This window comes from Lutzomyia longipalpis, chromosome 2, assembly GCF_024334085.1.
Source record: "Lutzomyia longipalpis isolate SR_M1_2022 chromosome 2, ASM2433408v1".
NCBI classification, from domain to species: Eukaryota; Metazoa; Arthropoda; class Insecta; order Diptera; family Psychodidae; genus Lutzomyia; species Lutzomyia longipalpis.
The window spans coordinates 14,445,367-14,466,869 of record NC_074708.1 but is presented as its reverse complement, the minus strand read 5'-3'; the positions used below and the strand labels follow the sequence as shown (position 1 = coordinate 14,466,869).

Sequence of the window (21,503 nt, the reverse complement as noted above, 5' to 3'; positions counted from 1 at the left end):
ACTGGGTCAATTAACAATACAATGCAAAGGGGAGTGTGGGGTAAGGAGATATCGCTTTGAAAATCATAAATTTGCAATATAACTTGTATTGATTTCACATTTTTGGGCACAAATGAGGGTGAGTAGGATTGCTTTTTGAGTGGAAGATTCACTCTTTCGAGTTCACCACCCCCCTTATTTTCGGGGCGCAAAAAAGTTAGAATAAACACGAAAGTGTACCATGAGACACGAAGGAATCCTCCATAATCTTTGTTCAACAAAAAAAATCCCCAAAGCAAATTGATCGTGTTGTTGAAGAAGTGGTGGAAAAGTTTGCCAAGTTGTCCCAACACGCGAAGGTGGATTTCTTGTGTGCCCTATTGGAGGCCAACGGGGTGCAAGCACGCCTCCCTTGAGATTTGACATAGAAAATTCCAATGTATTTCCGGTGGGGGAGGTGTGCACAAGCCCAACCACCCCTCATGGCATTCCGACAGACATTGCGGAAAGGTATAAAGTCGGGGTAAAAGGGAAAATTTGCGTGATGCCATTAAACTCTGGGTGGGTGGATGGATTTCATAGACAAATCCATCGGCAAATGCCCTATCCAGCTCTATGGCAAAATACAGAGCAAAAGTACTTTGCTCTTGCTTTTCCATGGCTTTTCGCGATGGATTTTCTCGTTTGGCCGTTGTCACTGGAAACTCTACCAGTTTAGTGCAAAATTTTCCTTTGCATCGTCAAGTTGTGTGTCCTACTGCTGATTCTCTAGTGGTGCAAAAAAGAAGAAGTGCAAATTATGCTCTCACCCCGTGGATTTCAGGAAATAAAAGATCACATTTCTGTCAATGAAGACAGTGAGTTTCTATCTCAATTCATTTCATTTTTTTTCCATTTTTAAATATTTAAATTTTTTGTCAAATAGAAATCCATCTTTTGGAAGAAATAAATGCCGTCCTGAAGGAGAGGCATGATCACGAGTCCAACTACAAGGCAATGTCGCTGAAATTTGCAAAGATGCAAAAAGAGGAGCGAGAACGTCAGGATGAGGTAAGGATTAAAAATCAATCAATCATACAATGGGGAAGCACCCCACGAAGAGCCCCCTTTCTGCGACAGACAAAAGAGAGAGGGCATAACAAAAGAGCGAAAACCCGTGGAAAATCCATAAATAAACAACCCCCCGTGCCCCGCGAGATAATCCGCGTGTATAACAAATGGTTGAATGGCACTTTTAGTACGACAAGACACGCAAGGAGTTGCTGAGTGAGCTGGAGCACAAAGGGGCGCACCTGTGCAAGGAGCATGCTCGACTTCTGCACCAGATTGAGCACATCCAGTGGCACCTCGAGGGATGCGCTAAGCACCACAAGCCACCGTGTCACGGTAAATCGCGCGATAATATCCACCGCCATCACCACGATAAGAAGCTACCACCAGCAACGGCTGCCACAACGGCCACAACCACAACGGGTGCAACAAGTTGCCAGTCCTCGGCCACCACTCACGCTCCAGTGCATGGGCACGCGCACCCACCAGCGCGCCCATCGCAGATGGTAAGTTTTCCTTCATTCTTAAAATGTTCTTAAGACACTTTTCTTTATTTTTTTAAGTTCTTTGTATAGAAATTATCCGGCTCAAAGGATCAAAATATCCTTTAAAAAATTATTTGCAAAATTAATATGCTCTCTTTCTTCTATTTCTTACATTGCTTGACATAAGCAAGACACTGTGAAACACACATTTTTTTGTTTCTTAAAATTCATGCATATTTTGATTTTTTTCATCACTGTTTCAATCGATTCATTTTAAATGATTTAGATGAAATTTAAATGAGGACGATTCCATGAAAAGAATTTGAACTTTTCATGCTCGTGTCGTTTTATTTTAGCTTCTTTAATAAATTTTCAGAGTTATTTGATTATTATGTTTATATTTGCGGAATAATAGACAATGTCAATCTATTAATACATCACTTATGAAATGAATTGAGATATAGCTATTATTATAGTTAAATGCCATTTGTGTCTTTAATATACTTTTCTAATACAATACATCCACCGAATCAATTTTGTCCTTCAGAACACCCATTTTGGCATTCGCTAAAATATGTGGCTCAATCGATTTGCATTGAAATGTCTTCATAACTTATATTTACAATTCCACCGATTTCACCTCAATTCCCACGAAAATTTGAATTTTACGCCCTCAATTGCCAAGGATTACATTCTCACAATGAACATAAAAAATTCCTAAAAAAAAAAGAAATGAAGCCATGGTGTGGATAATTAAATAACTATAGCACCGCATAGTTTTGTAACTTTACGGAGTCAAGAGGGTCTGCTGAAGTAGGTAGATAATTTGTTGCAGGATGTCCTAGAAAAGTACTTTGCAAAGTGGAACACTTTCAAATCTTCAATCTAGCGTGAATTACTAAATTACTGAAATTCTTGCAGGCAAACTTGCGCAACACATCTGAACGTCTTGTGAAGCATATTGTGGATCTGAGGAAGAGGACTTTTGTGCTGCAAGAGCGGCTAGAGCATGAGGTTGTACGCAAGAAGGAGATGGAAAAGAAACTGTCGGAGATTCGTAAGGATATTTCGCGCCAGAAGAAGTTGCTCTCAATGCGTCGCGCTACGCCATTGCCGGCTCTACCGCCTGTGGCCACGAAGAAGCAAATCCCCGCCAAATAGCCTTTAGCGAGGAGCAATTCAGAAAGCGATTGCTGTCTGAGGTGCCCTCATAAAGGAATTTGTCGTTCAGCGACAACATGGTTGGACTAAGAATGATAAGAAAATATTATAATGAAGATGGACTGGAATGGCTCAAATGGATTGGACTTGATGACTTCTTGGAGAAAACGATGCAATATTATTAAAAAAAAAAATTAAAAAGGAAATGAGAATTGGCACATGGCACAGCAGTTTATATAAAAGATAGAAAATTGCACACACATAAGTTAATCATGTAATGTTAGAGACTTTACAATTTTTCTTACCCCACAATCCTTTAACACGACAAAGAAGTTTTACCGGAAGTGTTGAGTTTTGGAAATTCTAAGATGGGTTTTTTTAGTAAGATGTGATTATGGATGTGTTATATGAGGCCTTTGTGGCCTGTTTGATCATTTTATAGATGTGAATGAACCCTCAGATAGCGGATGGCGAATAAAAAATATTATTAATCAAACTGTACTAAATTGTTGTTTTTTCTGTTGTAAGAAACCTGAAAATTAATTTAAAAAATGATTTAATTTTAATCATGGATTGCACACTTTACCCCAGTCTCCCCTATCAAAATATTTCTTTCAGAGTTTTCATTGGAATATGATTGGAAGTTTGATGGAAAGTCCAAGCCGCTTTCCAGTTCCACTTCCAGTTGTCACTTTGTTTACTACTAGAAATTTCGCGAAATCGTGCAAAAGGTATTTTTATCGTGAAAAAACAGCCGCAAATGTTCCACTAAACAATGGTTAATGTTATGAAAGGAGTCCTTGTTGAATGGTACGTAATGCCTGCTATGAGATTTCCCACATTACCTAATTTTCCTCTGTAAATCCTCGTAGTGATCCTGCTATGAAACAATTCCTCCTGCATTTGGACGATACACTCGCATTGGGACGTAAATTTATCATTCAAGACCTCGACGAGAAGCACCTTTTCATCTCTACGGACATTGTGGAAATCCTCCAGGCTAAGGTGGACGATTTGATGGATCAGATGAGCTTCCCACTGCACGACAAAGGCAATTAAAAAAAAAATGATGACTAGCCGTGAATCGGGGAGGATCAAGGAGGCGGATAAGAAGCGCGTTCTCGATGAAGCTTCCAGGAAGAGGCGTGCAAGGAAGGCACTGGAGGCCCTTGAGCAGGACAATTTTCACGATGACCCGCATGCAGATCTTGTGATGTCAAAGAAGATCCCAAAATTCCAGGATAATCTCGATGTGTCGAAGAACAAGAAGAAAAAACATAAAGGAGCGGATTATTTCAAGGCAAAGTATAGGAAAAGCTTTGCGCAGCTCCTTGAGGAGGATAAGGCCCTGAGGCCTGATCCCCCAAACTACGGAAGTGCACAAGCGCCGCCTTCAAAATTCCCGGATCGACATTTCTGTGCAGTCTGTGGATTTCCTTCCAACTACACCTGCACATCCTGTGGGACGAGGTATTGCTGCGTACGATGCTTAGGGACACATCAGGATACTAGATGCCTCAAATGGACAGCTTAATCGCTAATTAAGTTATAAATTTTTCTAAAATAAAAATTATATCAAAATTAAATAATTCGTTCATTGTTGTAGCCGATGTGGCAACTATCTGCTATGTTGCGTTACGGCAGCTACAATTGAAGTCGACGGGCTAAACGTCAGTTTTGTGTTACGTAAAGAACTCAGAACAAGTTGAATCTTCCAGCTCAGAAGGCTGAAGGTCCACGAAAAAGGGAAAATTCAGTGAAATTAAAGTGATCCAAGTATTTTGATCCGGCGCAATCTCAGCAGGATGTCCTACTGCACGAGGATAATAACTCGCAAGGTGAGTATTCCAAGTAATTCCTCATGAAAATTAATGAAAACCTCTCCCGCTGACTTTGGTCGACCTCTTTTTCCATCTCTGCGGAATATTGAGGCGCAATTTTGTCGCATCAGAAAAAAATGAGCTATTCTCAGGCAGATAAAAAAGTCTTCACAAAACTCGTGATAAGAATAATTCAATTGCGATAATTCGCGCCAATTTGCGCTTTTGGGGATTACCTGGATGAAGGAAGAAAAAAAATCATATGAGACTTCTTATTTGTTATCTAACACGGCCTCTTTCACCTTTCTTCAGCTTCTGTGCGGATGACGCCTGTGGCCGAGATTATAAATAAAATTGATCTATTTCGGGGAGTTTTGGCTTCTGTTAGCCCACGCTAGCAGTGCTGCAGAAGCCGCAGAAATGCCCTCCGGCAGAGGAAAACAATTAAACAATTTCGCCCCAGAGTCTTGTTTTGATTCCCATCGGGGAAGGTTTTTTTTTCGGCTTGACCTCCTGGAATATTTTCCAAATAGAGTGACCTTTGAATTGGGGGCCGTACGGGGTTATCAGTACACTCTCTGGTGACACTTTGACGGGATTTCATAAGCCACTTCATTCACAGAAAATTCCCAGAGAGAGCAAACTCACGTGATGAAGATTATGCCAGGCAAGCAAAAAACGTGGAATTTTTGCAAACAAAATAAGCTCCAGATGAGCAGGAGGAGCTCCCTGTTGATGTCTGGGATCTCACCGACCCATCCTGAGCGTAATCTTATGTGGGAAAGAATATAAAGTTGCCAAGAGATTAATTAATTCCATTTAATTGGCATTAGAATATGCAAATTTTGCCCTTGAACGGCAAAGAAGTCAAATTCTTTACACACAGAAAAAAAATGACAAAAAGTGGCAGTCAAATCGTCAATTTTTGCGAGTGGGCCACTCGCATAGACAAAATACGAATATTTCACTCGCACTCATTCGCACTATTTCTCGAAAATTTTCACATTTATTGGACCGAAATTGAACATTGAATTCTATAAATACTGATTTGCTCAATCACTTACACCAATTTAAAAGCAATATTTCTTCCATAAATAGCATTATTTGCCCAAAATAGATAAATAAAAATACAATATTAATTGATAAAATTGACGAGAAGAAAGCAAATGTTATAGCAGAAAAAACATTTAAAAGGTTTCTTTCACAAACACTAGCGCCGCGCGGAAATTGGGCGGAATTACCAATTTTACACATGATTTTTATTTTGTTAATTTTTCATCTGGAAAAACTATTAAAACACCAAAAATCATTATCTGATCTCATGTAAAGGTCCACAAAAATAAAATTTCTTCTCGAAAACATAAATTTTCGCATATTTTTTAAAGGATGTCACAACGCGTCACAACCATAGAAAAAATAATTTCTGCAACAGAATTTCATGACGATATGTCGTAGGATAATCCATACTTTTTCTTTTTTCGTCATTAAATAATTTCATAATGACTTTCAAAGTTTGAATTATTTTTTATAATTAAAAAAAAAAACCAAAGTTAATTAATAGACCCTTAAATAAGGCTGTGTTACAAAATCTTACGTCGCAGGGTTACTTTAAGATAACTTGAACTACTTTAGAAAGGATATTTAAAAAATATCGTCAAAAACTAATTTAACTTGATAATGTTTCATAAGACATTAATTTAACTTTATAAAATAAAATTTAAGTCAATCGGACGAACAATCCTAAACCGAAATGTCCGATCATAAATATTAAAGCTTATTATAAGCTTAATGGTAAAATATGAAAGTATATTAATATGGTTACGTTGATCAATTTTAGATAAAAATTTTTAACACACTGACGACGGGTAAAATACTTCCCAAAGGTTTTTTACGCGACATGTAACAATTAGTCACTGGCGTCCAGAAATGTTACCCGGTGGGACCATAGTGTGCTTATGTTCTTCGCACGTTATCAGAAAATATTTATATTTGAGAGAATACTCACTTAAGTGAAACACAAATATTCTTTTAATATAAAATAATCGAAAACAAAACAATAAAAAAAAGAATAATATCAAATTAAAATACAATTTAAATTTCAAAAATCTTTCTTTAAGATTTCACTAACTGGTTGTATGTTGAACATCAAATTCAAGCTCACAGAACAGTCAGAGGAATAGTTTAAATGGTATGATATTGGTGAAGAGAATTTTTTGGACATATTTGGCATTTTTTTCTCATTCCAACATAATCGCATTTTTATATTTACGTGGGAAAAAGTCAGATTTATGGGATAATTTCTGTGAAAATCTCTCAGACGAGTTTCCTTTTTGCTTTTAAACATTATGTAGCATTTTTTTATCACAAAAATTAAATTGAGGTTATGTAATAGGAAAATTTTCTTTTCGCAAAATATATAACCTAACTCACCTAAAGTTTTAAGCGATGAAGATTTTCCGCTACAAAACACTTAAAATTAAATTTAAATGTAAATTTTCAGCTAGAACATTATTTTATAGCCTAAAGGGAAACTTCTGGAAGCTTTTCTTTGCTAATTTATTTCATAATTCTTACTTTTTTCGGACACCAGAATAAAAATTAGGTTATGTTGAAACGAGAAAATATACCAGATATGTCAATAAAAAATTGCTTCGCCATCCGTACTGAACCATTTTGAGAATTTTCTAGCATTTACATTATTTTATATTAAAAATAAATGGTAATGATAACGTGAACGAGCAGGTTGATTTTTTTGTTCTAAAAATTCTGAAAACTTCATAATACATGTATTTAGCTAAAATCTTCTCTGTGACAGAGCAATTAAAAAAAACTAGAATATTCTAAACATCCTTCTACTTATTTCTTGTTTTTTTTTTAATTTTTGAAAATTTTATTTCCCCTGACATGATATTTTTCATATTTTTTCTTTATAGGATAATAATATCTAAAATGTTCTATTCGTTCTATTATCAATATCAAGATTAATAGAATAGAATATTCTAGATATTCCATTTTCTTGTCACATCAATCTCAAATCATTTCAAATTGATTCCAAATCATTTCAGAAATTTAATAAATCAAAATTTATTAATCATATATGAACACCTTACGAGTCAGCAATTAAAATTTGCTGAAAAAATGTTGGAGAAGTTTTCCTACCGGGTAAATGTCAAACGCAAAAAGAGTGGCAAATTGTTACAGCGTACAGAATTGAGAACTGTCAGTGGACGCCGATGTGCGTCAAGCCGTCCTGGATGTGTTAAGCAATTCAAAAATGGCCGCCATTTTATCCGAACTTTTTTCCAACAAATGTAATGTAAAATAAATATTTTATTTTACAACCATGCTTTTTGGATGATGTTTCTCACATTTCCCATAACCATAAACTTGTTTTTCACGCGAATATTATTTTTTTTATTTTAATTATTAATTTATTTGTTTTAATTTAGGAAAATATAGATCTTATGAAACGTTATAAAGCCCTATTTTGTAGAATCAAAGATATGAATTTAAAAAAATCAATAATAGTTTGGTATGCAAGATGGCGGTCAAAAGAATTTGAGGGCGAAATCCCGACTGAAAATCCTTTCTAAAGTAGCTCGTGTTATTTTAAAGTAGCACTTTGCGACATAAGATTTTGTAAAACAGCTTAATTTAATTTTCTATAAATAATTTTTGGGTTTTTTTTGTAATTATAAAAAAAATATTTGCAAAATTTTGTAAATGATTGGATATATTAAGAATTTATTCAATGACGAAAAGAGAAAAAGGTATGGATTATCCTACGACATGTCGTCACGAAATCTTTTTGCAGAAGTTCATCTTTCAATGGTGTAACATCTTTTATAAAATGACCCAAAATCATACGTGTATGATGAAAATGCTTTTTTGTTGCAAGAAAACCAGAAAAAAAACGTGTAAAAACGTTTTCTGGACTGAATATCTCATATACCACGTCTCTAGAAAATCGTGTCAGTGTTCTTTAGATGAGGCATTGCGGTAACGGGCAAATTGAAAATAAACAAGGAGCTTGTCAAAAAAAAACCTGTCAAATGTTAGTGAGAAAGAAACTATCTACCATAGACTCGTAATAGTAATGTGAGAGTCTACCTGAGGCTCGCAGATTGAAACTGCGAACCATTTCACTCGCATTCACAAAATGCGAAAAATTTTTCTGTGTGATACGCACGCGTCAACAATGCCCATGTGGCGGGTAATCAATGGAAAGTTGAGCCAAAGATTCAAATATTTGATCAAGTGTTTGATTTCAGCCAAGATCTTTGCCAGCAACACACGAGATCACAAGAGAATTTTATTCTTGAAAATTTAATTCGATCTCAAGAGATTTTTTTACATAATTAAATTGATGAGAAAAATTGGAAAACTGAGAAGATTTTACGTTGAAAATCTTTCTTCATTTTGCCAATGATTGATTATGAAGCTGTGAGATAAAATTCAGTTCATGTGACCAATAAAGTCAATAATTCTATACTTGGGCTTCCTGGAATTTACGAAAGGTTTTGGAATTATCTTATCGTAGAATATTGAAATAAATCACATCAAATCAGGTGCTTTTTGATTATGTTTGATAAGAACTAATCACTGTATCGTTTGCCGTTGATTGTGCAACTATTTACCTGTTGAATTACTTAGGTTTACTTACAAAGGACTTTATGTATCAAGCAAAGTAATTTATTTATTTTCTATGCTCTTATATTAAATTCACATTGAATTGGGAAAATGTTTTAGTTTAATTAGTCTAAATTGGTCATGCAAGAAAATCAGATTTATCAAAATCGTTTTTTTTTTTCATTTAAGACCTAAAGTTGCGAAGATGAAAAATAATTCCAAAAAGTTTATTTTATTAAATAGTTTCAAAAGAAAAGATTAGACCTCAATGTGATTAAATTAAAACATTAATAGACACAACAAAAAAAATTAGGCAGATTAAAAAAAATAATTTCAAACATTTAAACGATTTAAACCTCCTTTTTGAAATCAATTTGTTTTCATTTTTTGAATATTTTCATAAGGAGTAATTTTAATTCGTTTTAAGAGGGAGTTTTAGCTTAAAAGAAGTTATAAAACGTGACGCAACTAGAGATAGGGAAAATTTTAGCTTAACCACTGAAGAAGGTTCCGAATGGAGCCGAAAGCTCTGGAAAACGTGAGTTTTTCTGGGTGAGAAACCCCCACTTTACCTACGAAAAACCCGGAAAATCATTATTATAAAACTTCTCCTAAAAATAGTATAAATTATCCGTTTTAAATATTATAATTTATAAAATTTATAAATTTTTTTATCCAATTATGTACATAATTAAATTTTAGTTCAGAAATGCTTTTCTATGTATTTTTAAATAAAATTTGCAATAAAAATTTATCTTGAAAAGAAAATATTTTTTATTCCTAAATGATTTTCACATTTGACTAAAACTAACTTGGAATAAATTATTCTAATAAAAAAAATGAAAATTCTTTTGGAATATCCTAGCAAAACTTATTCCAATTTACATAAATAAATATTCTCTACCTTAACTGATTTATCTACAACTATTAATCAATGCAATGCAGCAAAAATAAAACTAATTTGAATAATAACTTTGATTAAATTCCTGTCCATCTTATCAAAACAAAACTTTATCTGGAATAAATGCAAAAACATTAGAAATTTGAATCGCAAATTTCAAATGCAAATCATCTCCGTTTGACCTGAAATTTCGCCTTATCTCAATGATGCTGCGGGTTGTTGATGTTAATGGGAATAATAAAAGAATTTTGCATACTGATAACATTCATTCATCACGTAATGATGACGAAGTTTTTCCCCCTTTTCCATTGATTACGCTGTCAAGTTACAACATTTTTCCATGAGAACGAAAGAGAATATTTTATTAAAAAAAAAGTTTTGTAAAATCATTTTTCTTGCGCGTTAATTGTTTCTCTAATTGGTTGTAAAATACTTTATTAATTAATCTTTTTTTCTGCAGGCGAAGCGTGCTGCTGCGGCCGCCCACGCCATGAACCTCCAGCAGCGTCTCTTCCATGCATCCTGCGTTGCTTCCTCCAAGGTGGCCATCTCAAAGTTCGACAGTTCGGTGTATATGCCGTACGAGAAGCTGACGTCTCGCATTGAGATCGCGAAGAAGCGTCTCAATCGCCCATTGACGCTCGCTGAGAAGGTTCTCTACTCCCATTTGGATGATCCGCAGAATCAGGAAATTCAGCGTGGGGTATCCTACCTTCGCCTAAGGCCTGATCGTGTAGCCATGCAGGATGCAACGGCTCAAATGGCCATGTTGCAGTTCATTTCATCGGGATTGAAGCGTGTGGCTGTGCCATCGACAATCCACTGTGATCACTTGATCGAGGCCCAAATTGGTGGGGAGCAGGACTTGAAGCGCGCCAAAGACATCAATGCTGAAGTCTACAAATTCCTCTCGACGGCTGGAGCCAAGTATGGGGTGGGCTTCTGGAAGCCAGGATCGGGAATTATCCATCAGATCATCCTTGAGAACTACGCGTTCCCCGGGCTGTTGATGATCGGCACGGATTCCCACACGCCCAATGGTGGTGGTTTGGGTGGTCTCTGCATTGGTGTCGGTGGTGCCGATGCTGTGGACGTAATGGCGGACATTCCGTGGGAGCTGAAATGCCCCAATGTAATCGGGGTGCATCTCACGGGGAAGATCAGCGGGTGGACATCGCCAAAGGATGTCATTCTCAAAGTTGCTGACATTCTCACCGTCAAGGGTGGTACTGGTGCCATCATTGAGTACCACGGAAAGGGTGTTGATTCCATCTCGTGCACCGGAATGGCAACAATTTGCAACATGGGTGCTGAAATTGGTGCCACCACCTCCATTTTCCCCTTCAACAACCGCATGGCGTCCTACCTGAAGTCCACAGGACGTGCTGGAATTGCCACAGAAGCAACGAAATTCCAAGGAAAGCTCCTTTCACCCGATCATGGATGCAAATACGATGATGTCATTGAGATCAATTTGGACAAACTTGAACCCCATGTCAATGGACCCTTCACACCCGATCTTGCCCATCCAATCAGCAAACTCGGCGAGAATTCCAAGAAGAACGGCTACCCCATGGATATCAGAGTTGGCCTCATTGGATCCTGCACCAATTCCTCATACGAAGACATGGGCAGGTGTGCTGCCATTGCAAAGGATGCCCTAGCGCATGGAATTAAATCCAAGATCCCCTTCAATGTTACTCCTGGATCTGAACAGATTCGTGCCACCATTGAACGCGATGGCATTGCCGAAACATTCAGGCAATTTGGTGGAACTGTCTTGGCTAATGCCTGCGGGCCGTGCATTGGACAGTGGGATAGGAAGGATGTGAAGAAGGGTGAAAAGAATACCATTGTTACGTCCTACAATCGTAACTTCACCGGAAGGAATGATGCTAATCCTGCCACACATTGCTTTGTGACCAGGTGAGTTTTTTTTCCAATGTTCTTTGTCAAAGAAAATTAAATTTTAATTAAATTGATTTGAGATTCATAAAAGGATCCAAAAAATATGATTTTTTGTAGTAAGTTTTTCCAAAAAAAAAATGTTTTTAATTACTCGTTAAGGAAGGTACTGAAAACTATGGTTTTATTATCAACTAAATTGGTGCCAAGACTGGTGCATTTGCTCGTAAAAAAAATACTTTTAAGAGTTTGAACAGACGTTGAATTGGTGAATTAACAGAGAATTATTCTAGTTAAATGATTGAAAAATTAACAACGTATTAAACAAAATTACTTTTCGTTGATAAAATTATTAATTTCGAAATGATTTAATTGATCCTGTTCAGTCTTAACCCTTTAACGACCAATCGGACGTTTTTGAAATTGCTGAAGTTTAGCTGGTTAATATTTATTTTTTGAGTCAAAACCTTGAGCGGAGTTGTGTTATAGAAAGATTAAAGAATATTCAAAATCACCTTTAGAACAAAAATTATCAATTTTTATGTTCTTAAACCACTTTAGAGCTTTTAGAACATAAAAGAATGTTTTTAGAGGCTTCAGAAATTGGAAAAGAGACTCTAGATTTTTCTTAAAAAGTATCTTGGGAAATGCAGACTAAGATTTTCTCAAAAATGAATGCAAAGATGGCATTATTATGTTTTTTGCCATTTAAATGAATGAAGCATAAGCGCAGTTGTTTCATCGTTGTTTTTTTGATTAAAGTATTGTGAAACATTTTGTTATAAGAATGTTTCAAATATTCCTTAGTCCTTAGTCACGAGACATTGATGAAACATCAGCGCCAATGCTTCATGAGTGATCTTTACTCTGCTGATTCCAATAAAAAAATATATTCTGTCCTAATTTACTTAAAATAATTATTTGAATTACTGAAAATAGCTAAAATAGCTCCTTAAACGTTTTTATTAGAAGAAGAAGAATATTAGTTGGTATACCACAATCGTGGCATACCAAGTATTGTAATCGTCGGAAAAACCGACCACCTCGGATCGGGCTCAAACTTGGTATGAGCACGTTTTGGACATCCCACATTACGAAAATGGTGGTGGAAAATTTTTGATCCGGCCGGCCGGCCTGCCGGCCGGCCTGCCGGCCGGTGCGCCATACTTTGCCTTATAAGTCGAGAACGGTAAAAGATAGAAACTTCCGGTTTGAAGTTTTCTATAGAAATGTGGGTGTAAATTTTCTTTTTTTCGCATTTTCGAAATCCAAGATGGCCGCCATCCGCCATTTTGGAATATTGTCAACCACTTCCCTTATAGTTAGAGGTCTGAAATTTTAGTATGTTGTAGGGCTCAGTGAGACGTTTTCATCAACAATTCATACTTGACAATCGGTCAAGCCGTTTAGCAAATATGGCGGTCTAAAGCAAAAAGTGTTTTTTCGATATAACTTGAGAACGGCTTGACCGATTTTGATCATCTTGGTATCAAATTAAAGGTTTTAAGAAGCTCTACAACTATCTAGAACATTCCAAGTTCCAAAAATGGCCGCAAGAGGCGCTAAATACAAAAACAAAAATTGCCTAACTTTAAGGGGCAATTTCTTCGAACCCCGATCATAGATTTCTTTTAAATTTTGATATGTTGTAGCCTGACTTAATATCTGTCACCAGTCCGAAAATGAAGAAAATCTATGTCGCCGTTTAGAAGATATGACCATTTGAAAAATTCTTGTATTTAAAAAGTTTTAAGAGTCATATTTCTTGAACGGCTTGTCCGATTTTGCTCAACTTGGTATCAAATTAAAGGTTTTGCAAAACTCTACAACTTTCTAAAACATCAGAAACCTCTAGAACCATTCCTTCAGGACGAAAAATGCGAAATACTCTTTTTGTGAAACAAAAATACGCCATTTTGTGTTCTGGAGGTGACCTTGAAATGTACAGTCATACCCCGCATAATCAAGTCGAGGTTATACTCTTCTTACGCATTAAAATTAATGGGTGAGAAGAGTATAACCTCGACTTGATTATGCGGGGTATGACTGTATCGAAGTATATGTCATATTATAGCTTATTTCAATAGCTTTCCATAACTGGTCACGAAATTTTTGTAGGTCTAATAGAACTTAGGATATGACCTTTTTTATGCATCAAATTGCCAAATTTCACAAAAGATCGGCTTTGCCTACTAATACTACTCAAAAATTAAATTACAACGCATAGACTGACCCATCCGCGTTGTGGTATACCAACTCTAATAACTGGACGCGTTATGATTGACTTTCAAAAATATTCTCTCAGGTCAATTTACTTAAATCTTTTGCACATACTTCTGTGGTGGTATATAAAATGCCTAAAATAGCTTTTCAAAAGCATTTTTTTTGAGTCTCTTTATTAGACTTTGTAAACAAATTAAATAAATTCAGTAATTTGTGCTGCAATATAATTTACGACACCTGAAATAGCGCACCTTGTGCAGTTGTAAAATACGTCCAAGTATTTTATATATCTTTTATATGGCTATTTTATCAGTATTTTCATTCATAACATTTTCTTGGCAATTAAATGTCATAAGCAAATAAATTTATTTTTAAAAAAGATCAAATATGTACAAAAATACACTGCCAGGCATAAATTAATATTTTTTTTGTTTTATTCGTTGGAATTGCATTTAAATTGAATCCCTTTATTGGTGTTGAAAGTGGCAAATTTTCGTGGAATTAAAAATTATTTTACCTTTGAAATATGAGAGGTACCTACCAAACTTTAACTACATTATATGTACAAATAAAATGTACTTTGGTAGTGAATTTCGTGGGAGCGCTTTTTGTGTTGTAATAAAAATCACATTTCATACAATTAGACTTTAGTGATGTGTGGATGGATGGATATGGTTGGTGGATAATTAATTCATAAAATATTGATTTAGTGATTTTGGTGAAGCGCTTTTCCCGATGATTCTGATCACCTCACGATAATTTGATTACACACTATTTACATTAAATTTTCAATTGATGTTTAAACAGAACATTTGCTGGCACACCAAACAACCACAATGGTGCTGTGGGGCTCTCACTCAAATGCCACGGGAGTGCTAATGAATAATAAATTACTAATTAAGTGGTGTGGTGCCTTTATATTGCACTTCTCCTTCATTTGACTCGCACGTTTGGGGATTTTCACCTGCGTCTCTGCAGCGGGTGGGGAGGCTTTGATGGCTCTGTGTGTGTGTGAGCTAATGGGATGATTTTCTTCTTTCTGTGTGTCTTTTGCAGCCCTGAATTGGTCACTGCACTTTCAATTGCTGGCCGTTTGGACTTCAATCCACTCACGGATTCCCTCAAGGGGGCCGATGGGAAGGAATTCAAGCTTAAGGCACCATTTGGTGATGAATTGCCCAACAAGGGCTTCGATCCGGGTCAGGATACGTACGATGCTCCCCCAGCTGATGGTACCCAAGTCAAGGTGGACGTTGATCCAAAGAGCAACCGCCTCCAGTTGTTGGATCCCTTCGATACGTGGGATGGGAATGATCTGAAGGAGATGACGGTGCTCATTAAGGTTAAGGGCAAATGTACAACAGATCACATCTCCGCTGCTGGTCCCTGGCTCAAGTATCGTGGACATTTGGATAATATCTCCAATAACATGTTCATTGGCGCCGTAAATTCCGAGAATAGCGAAATGAATAAGATTAAGAATCAGGTGACGGGAGAATGGGGTGGTGTACCTGATGTGGCGCGATTCTACAAATCCAAGGGTATCAAATGGGTAGCTGTTGGTGATGAGAACTACGGTGAGGGATCATCCCGTGAACATGCAGCCCTGGAGCCAAGGCATCTCGGTGGACGTGCCATCATTGTCAAATCTTTTGCCCGTATTCACGAGACGAATTTGAAGAAACAAGGACTCCTGCCACTCACCTTTGCCGATCCTGCTGACTACGACAAGGTAAGCCTTAATATTTTACACACTGAAATTGCGTTGAAAATTAATTTATCAAACACAAACTTTATGGACTCTCAATGCAGCTGATCATTAATTTTTAACAATTATCTCTCTTAATTTTATACACATGTTCAGGATTATAATTCCCCAAAGGCGCAACAACACGTAAACACTAATAGTTTGCAAAAAGAACTTCTCACTGTCTCGTTTTTATGATTCAAACATTTATTGATATTGCTTTTAATGCCGCGCGTTTATTTGGATATCCACTTAGGGTATGATCTTTTGTGAATAAGTCGTATAAATAGAGAGAATTAGATAGATAGAGAGGGAGAAGAGAGATTCTTTTTAACACGAAAAAATGAATAAACAACCCATGATAAGTCTTCAAAAATATATCAGGAAATTTTTAGTTATTTTTAAAGAAAATATTGTGGAAAGGGGATGTTGGGGTGAATTGATTAGTCCAGAGAATATTTTTTAGGGTTGTAGTCAACCTCTTTGACTCATTTATTCTTATATTCTTCTAGAAAAAAATCATTTAAAATCTTAAAAAATGCAAAAAAAATTGATTAACCCTCCGTATACTATGAGGGGTAGGTGACCGACCCCAGAGCTATATTTCGATTAATTGCGCTTTAGTTCTCAGAGGTATAGAACCAAGCTTTTGAAAATAAATTCCTTAGTTATCTGAGAAAATTTTGTGAAAAATTTGAGGTCAATCCAACCACAAGAAAAAAAGTTATTAACAAAAATGTAAGAAGAGGGAATTCAAAAATTGGTGTAACGGTCAAATTTATTCCTTTTTTTCCTTCGCTTTGTCACTATTTGTCTCTTTCCAGACGATTCTAACTCAAAAAAATCATCAAAAAATCTATTTAAAATTTATTTTTGTATTCTTAAATGGACAAAAGTCTATTAAAGCTCATTTGACCGAAAGATTTCGCTTATTTTGTAAAAAATTCTATGGGGTCGGTCACCTACCCCATAGTAATGCGCGTAAGTGTTTTGATCACAGTACATGGAGGGTTAAGAGAAAAGAAAAAAAAATGTTCCAAAACGAGAGGCGAACTCACGATAGTTTGGTAAATTAAAGGTCTCAAAGGCTTGCAATTAGAACCTCTCGGCTAAAAACAAAGGAATTTCCTCAAAGAAATATTTATTAAGCATTTTAGCTGTGTTTCTTTCAGACACAGCTTTTGTGTACCGAGCAAAATCGAAAGTCGTCAGATCGGGCTCAAACTTGGGATGAGCACGAATTAGGGTCCCCACATTCCAAAAAACGTATGCGCCAAAAAAAAATTTTTCCGGCCGTCCGGCCGTCCGTCCGTCCGGCCGTCCGTCCGTCCGGCCGTCCGTCCGGATTATAAACTTAAATTGCAAGAGAACGGTGATAGATAGAGACTTGCGGTAAACGGCAAAGTTTAAATATCGACCTGAAGAAATCCGATTATGAGGTCAAATCCATCCCCCCACCCCCCCGTCCGCCATTTTGAATAACCTCAAAATTTTGTTTTCGCTATATCTCAGCCGCTATTATAGCTAAAGGGCTGAAATTTTGATATGTTGTAGGGGTCATCAAGAGCTTTCCAATGATACCTCATTTTCGAAAATCGGTCAAGCCGTTTAGTCAATATGGCCGCCACAATTTTTCATCGAAAATCGACTATAACTCGAAAACGGCTTGACCGATTTTGATCAACCCGGGGTCAAATAAAAGATCTCAACAAACCCTACAACTCTCTAGAACATCCGAAGTTTCAAAAGTGACCGCTAGGGGGCAAAAAATCAAAAACAAAATTTTCGATGAGTTTTCGATGAATATTTCGAAAACGACGACATAAATTTTTTTCATTTTTTGATATGTTGTAGCTGACCATATTATCTAGCTTCATGCCAAAAATGAAGAAAATCTATGGATCCGTTCTCGAGATATAGCCTTCCAAAGTTAGCATGTCATATCTCGGGTTCTACAAGTCCGATCTTGATCAACTCAAGCGCAAATGAAAGGTTTCGTGAAACCCTACAAATGTCTAGAACATTGCAACTTCGAGAAATGACCGCAAGAGGCGCTAATGTCAAAAACAAAGTTTTCGAAAATTTCGAACTCGAATTTTTCGAAAATGGCGACATAAATTTCTTTCATTTTTCGATATGTTATAGCTGACATCAAGACCTTTCAAACAAAAAAAAATTTATGAAAATCTATGGATCCGTTCTCGAGATATGGCCTTCTAAAGATTTCTTAGGGTATGACTTTTCTACTTTTCCTGACTTTGCGCGTATTTTAGTTAATTCGCATTCTAGTTTGCTCTCACAAAATTGGTACACTGAAAGAAACACAGCTCTCGTAAGCTTGGTCAGCTTACCAGTACATTTTTTTGTTTTTTTTCGGGTTTATTTTGCAGATTCAGCCAACATCGAAGATCTCACTGCTTGGATTGAAAGATATCGCACCGGGACAGCCGATTGAGTGTGAAATTAAGCAAGCAGACGGTAAAGTGCATCGTATTCAACTTAATCACACACTTAATGAGCAACAGATTGGTTGGTTCAAAGCTGGCAGTGCACTCAATCGCATGAAACAACTGGCCAAGCAGTAGATTCATCCCTCAAATGTTTTTATTTCTTTTTCCCCCAACAAAAAAAATATATCTCTTTACTACAAAACTCCAACCAACACACATAATAAGCACGTGACTCTCCACCCACGAAGAGCCTAAAAGAAAAATCAGAAAGTAACAATCATGTGCGGTAGGGTATATAATATACAAATTAACGCAGAACAGTGAGTAATTTGTCAAACATTTCTTTTTATTTTTATTCCTTTCAATTCTCTCAAAAAACATCTCGCCGCCCCCCTGGCTGCCGACCCGAAAATTCTTCAATGCAAACATTTTACTTAATTGTAGAGTCGGTGAATTGTAAATAATAATATACAGAAATATATATTATAATGGCTCTATTAGTGGCAGTGCGACGATGAGAAAAAAATGGTAAATCACTGTAAATCTCTTGTGGCTACACCGTGAGTTGTTTACAGTGAGAAAATATTTTCTCTGAAGAAGAAAAAATCACCAAACTGTCGAGTTTTTTTGTTGTTGTTATTATAGTAAATTTCTGTGAGAGAAAATTAAGGAGTTTTTAAGAAGCGTACAAGAGAAGGATTGTAGCGAGAATTGTGAAGCGGAAAAATATCGTGTGGCATGAGATAAATGAAGCCCACAATCTTTTAATAGCAACGTTCGTTTTAGATGGAAAAAAAAGTGAAAGAACTACCATTTAGGAATCTTTTTTTTTAGTATTTGTGAATGCGAACTTCTACAACTTAATAAGAAAAAAAAATCATTTAAAAATACAAAAAAAATCTGTACACCTTTCGACAATAAATCGATATGGAAGAATAAAAAAAAATGTTTTTTTTTAATATTTCTTTTCAGGAGATGAGGTTCTTTCCCCCCAAAATGGGGGAATCAAAATGCAAATTGAAGCGCCAACGTTGGCGGTATTTTAGACGAGCTATTTATTTTGTACAGGAGGGTAAACGGGTGGGTACATGGGGAGAAGAGGAAGTTATGAATTATAGAAAATGTAGCATCTCTTGTGCAATAGAAGGGAAGCAGCCACAGCACCGAGAGAGTATGAGCGAAAGGAATGAAGGAGCTTGACAAATTGGCGCCACTAATTAGAATCATCGCTCAAATTTCCCGGCACATTGTTGAGCTCTTACATTCCTTTCGTGTGGTATTATATTGTTTTGGGGTACCCAAGGAGCGTGAGGCTCTCACCATGCATAGGAAAAATTGAATAGAGAGATGCAAAATGTTTTGAAAGTGGAAGATTTTGTGTTTGTGAATTTGAGAGGCTTGTTTATTATTTTAATAAAACTTACTAAGCAAGTCACTTGAGATTCATCAAAATGAGGAATTTTGCTGCTTAGCTTTTGTGATGTCTGAGAGGCCATCGTAGAGGAAAAGAAATCATTGAGGAGACTCCACTGGATGATGCCAATATTAGAAAATTCTATATTTATGTCTCACAACTTGGGAAACAGAGTTGAATTATATGGCTAAAGGTGAGTTTGTAGATAATGATAGAGAGAAGAAGAATATTGGAAAATTAAATGAATTTATTTTAACCAAATTTTTTCATTGTACTATGAGTGAAATTCAATAGTCACACAGTCTTAAGTTTTTTTTAAACAAAATTTAAGATTTTTTAAGATTTTTAAAATTTCTTAAAGAATATTTTAAGTTTTATTAAATCCTGATGAATCAGGCTAAATGCTTATTTTTCAAAGATTTTTCTTGATCGTCTTCGGGCATCTAAATTAATAAAAATCTTCGAAAAATATGCATTTAGCCCAATTTAGTCTGACTTTAGAAATCTTAATTTTCGCTTAATAAAACTTTGGTAATTTTATGGAAATTTAAAAAATCTTTAAAAGTCTTAAAATTTCGTAAGAACTCTTAACTTTCGCTTAAGAAAACTTAAGAAATTTTGAGTTTCACTGAAGAAAATTCAGGATATCTTAACAGTCTGTTTAGTGAATTTTACCCTAAATTTTAGTATATTCCAAGTATATTATTGCCCTAGCTTTAGTGTCTATAGCCTGGTCTATAGTGTCTCCATGATGATAATGATGATTTTGAGTGCTTAAAAATTCAAATTCTACCGCTTAAAAATAGCATAAAAATTTAATTCTTTTCATTAAAGTCGAAAGGATTCGATTAAAGGAAGAGTTTTAGAATTTTGAAATTGCATTTGAAAATAATATTAAAATCATCAAAATCTTAAATCTATCTTCAAATGAGACAACACAACTCTCATCCGCTGAAAATGAGAGCAAGAAGACAAAATGTTCATAGAGAAGACAGAGAAGACATTTGGCCCTTTTGATGCTCCTCCTGTGATGTGTGTTTGCTTCTAAACTCCTTATAATCTATCTCAACTGCATGCCAGACTATTTCATGCGTCGCGACGGCATCGCTCCTCATGTTTTTCAGTACGCGGCATCCGGAACGCTCAACTCATTGAGGAGTCACAATTCGCAGCTGGTCACCTCAGTGTGTCGCGCCAAGAACTATTTTCATCCGCGAGAAAGGCGCTTTCTATGGTGGATGAGACAACGTGTGAGGAGCAACAATTTGGTGGTCAAATTAATATAAATTGGATCTCAAGTGGTTCACCAGAAATTTTTCTTTCAACCACACAAATCCACAAGTCCACCCACATCCCCCTACATCCACACGAAGATGCGCTGTGAAGCCCATCTGAGGTGGTATGAGGGAACAGGGAAAAGAAGATTAAATGCGGGGCGTGTTTGTCTACCACGCCACGTGAGGAATGTCGAGAGAAATTAGCAAAAATTCAATTAGTACGGCTGTGAATCCTTCAGCACGATGAGTTGCACTTGCGAAATTTCGAGACTCTGTGTCACACGCCATATAATTTTATTGTTATGCCTTCCAGAGCTGCCGAATGTGTGAAACACCGACAGAGACGATTTGGCGCAATATTTCATTGACGAGCATGGCCTTTGCCGCCCCCCTTTGCCCTCTGTGCGAGGGGGCGCGTGAATGTTGTGCTAAAGTAGGGCGCAATTTCTTACACAATATATA

The 21,503-nt window shown here is 36.3% G+C and overlaps 5 protein-coding genes across 6 annotated transcripts in view; 4 read left to right on the top strand and 1 right to left on the bottom strand.

Annotated features, from left to right (window-relative positions):
* LOC129790857 (uncharacterized) overlaps positions 1-21,503 on the bottom strand; it is a 679,906-nt gene that overhangs the window by 267,625 nt on the left and 390,778 nt on the right. The window lies entirely within an intron of this gene.
* LOC129790927 (uncharacterized) lies at positions 600-3,149 on the top strand. The gene is made up of 4 exons (XM_055828772.1): positions 600-836; positions 905-1,029; positions 1,218-1,535; positions 2,436-3,149. The coding sequence occupies exons 1-4, from the start codon at positions 779-781 to the stop codon at positions 2,673-2,675; spliced, it is 741 nt and encodes a 246-aa protein (XP_055684747.1). The 5' UTR covers positions 600-778; the 3' UTR covers positions 2,676-3,149.
* Positions 3,370-3,734, top strand: LOC129790955 (general transcription factor IIH subunit 5). Its single transcript, XM_055828813.1, has 2 exons — positions 3,370-3,485; positions 3,548-3,734. The coding sequence occupies exons 1-2, from the start codon at positions 3,451-3,453 to the stop codon at positions 3,732-3,734; spliced, it is 222 nt and encodes a 73-aa protein (XP_055684788.1). The 5' UTR covers positions 3,370-3,450.
* LOC129790945 (zinc finger HIT domain-containing protein 1) lies at positions 3,742-4,247 on the top strand. The gene has a single exon (XM_055828800.1). The coding sequence runs from the start codon at positions 3,742-3,744 to the stop codon at positions 4,207-4,209; it is 468 nt and encodes a 155-aa protein (XP_055684775.1). The 3' UTR covers positions 4,210-4,247.
* Positions 4,319-18,847, top strand: LOC129790843 (probable aconitate hydratase, mitochondrial). 2 transcript variants are annotated; one of them, XR_008750632.1, is made up of 5 exons: positions 4,339-4,513; positions 10,486-11,951; positions 15,210-15,885; positions 18,291-18,636; positions 18,795-18,847. XR_008750632.1 is itself a non-coding variant. In XM_055828630.1 (4 exons), the coding sequence occupies exons 1-4, from the start codon at positions 4,481-4,483 to the stop codon at positions 18,483-18,485; spliced, it is 2,370 nt and encodes a 789-aa protein (XP_055684605.1). In that variant the 5' UTR covers positions 4,319-4,480; the 3' UTR covers positions 18,486-18,847. The 2 variants fall into 2 exon arrangements, 1 of the variants encoding a protein (XP_055684605.1); XM_055828630.1 differs by having other exon boundaries at positions 4,319-4,513; positions 18,291-18,847.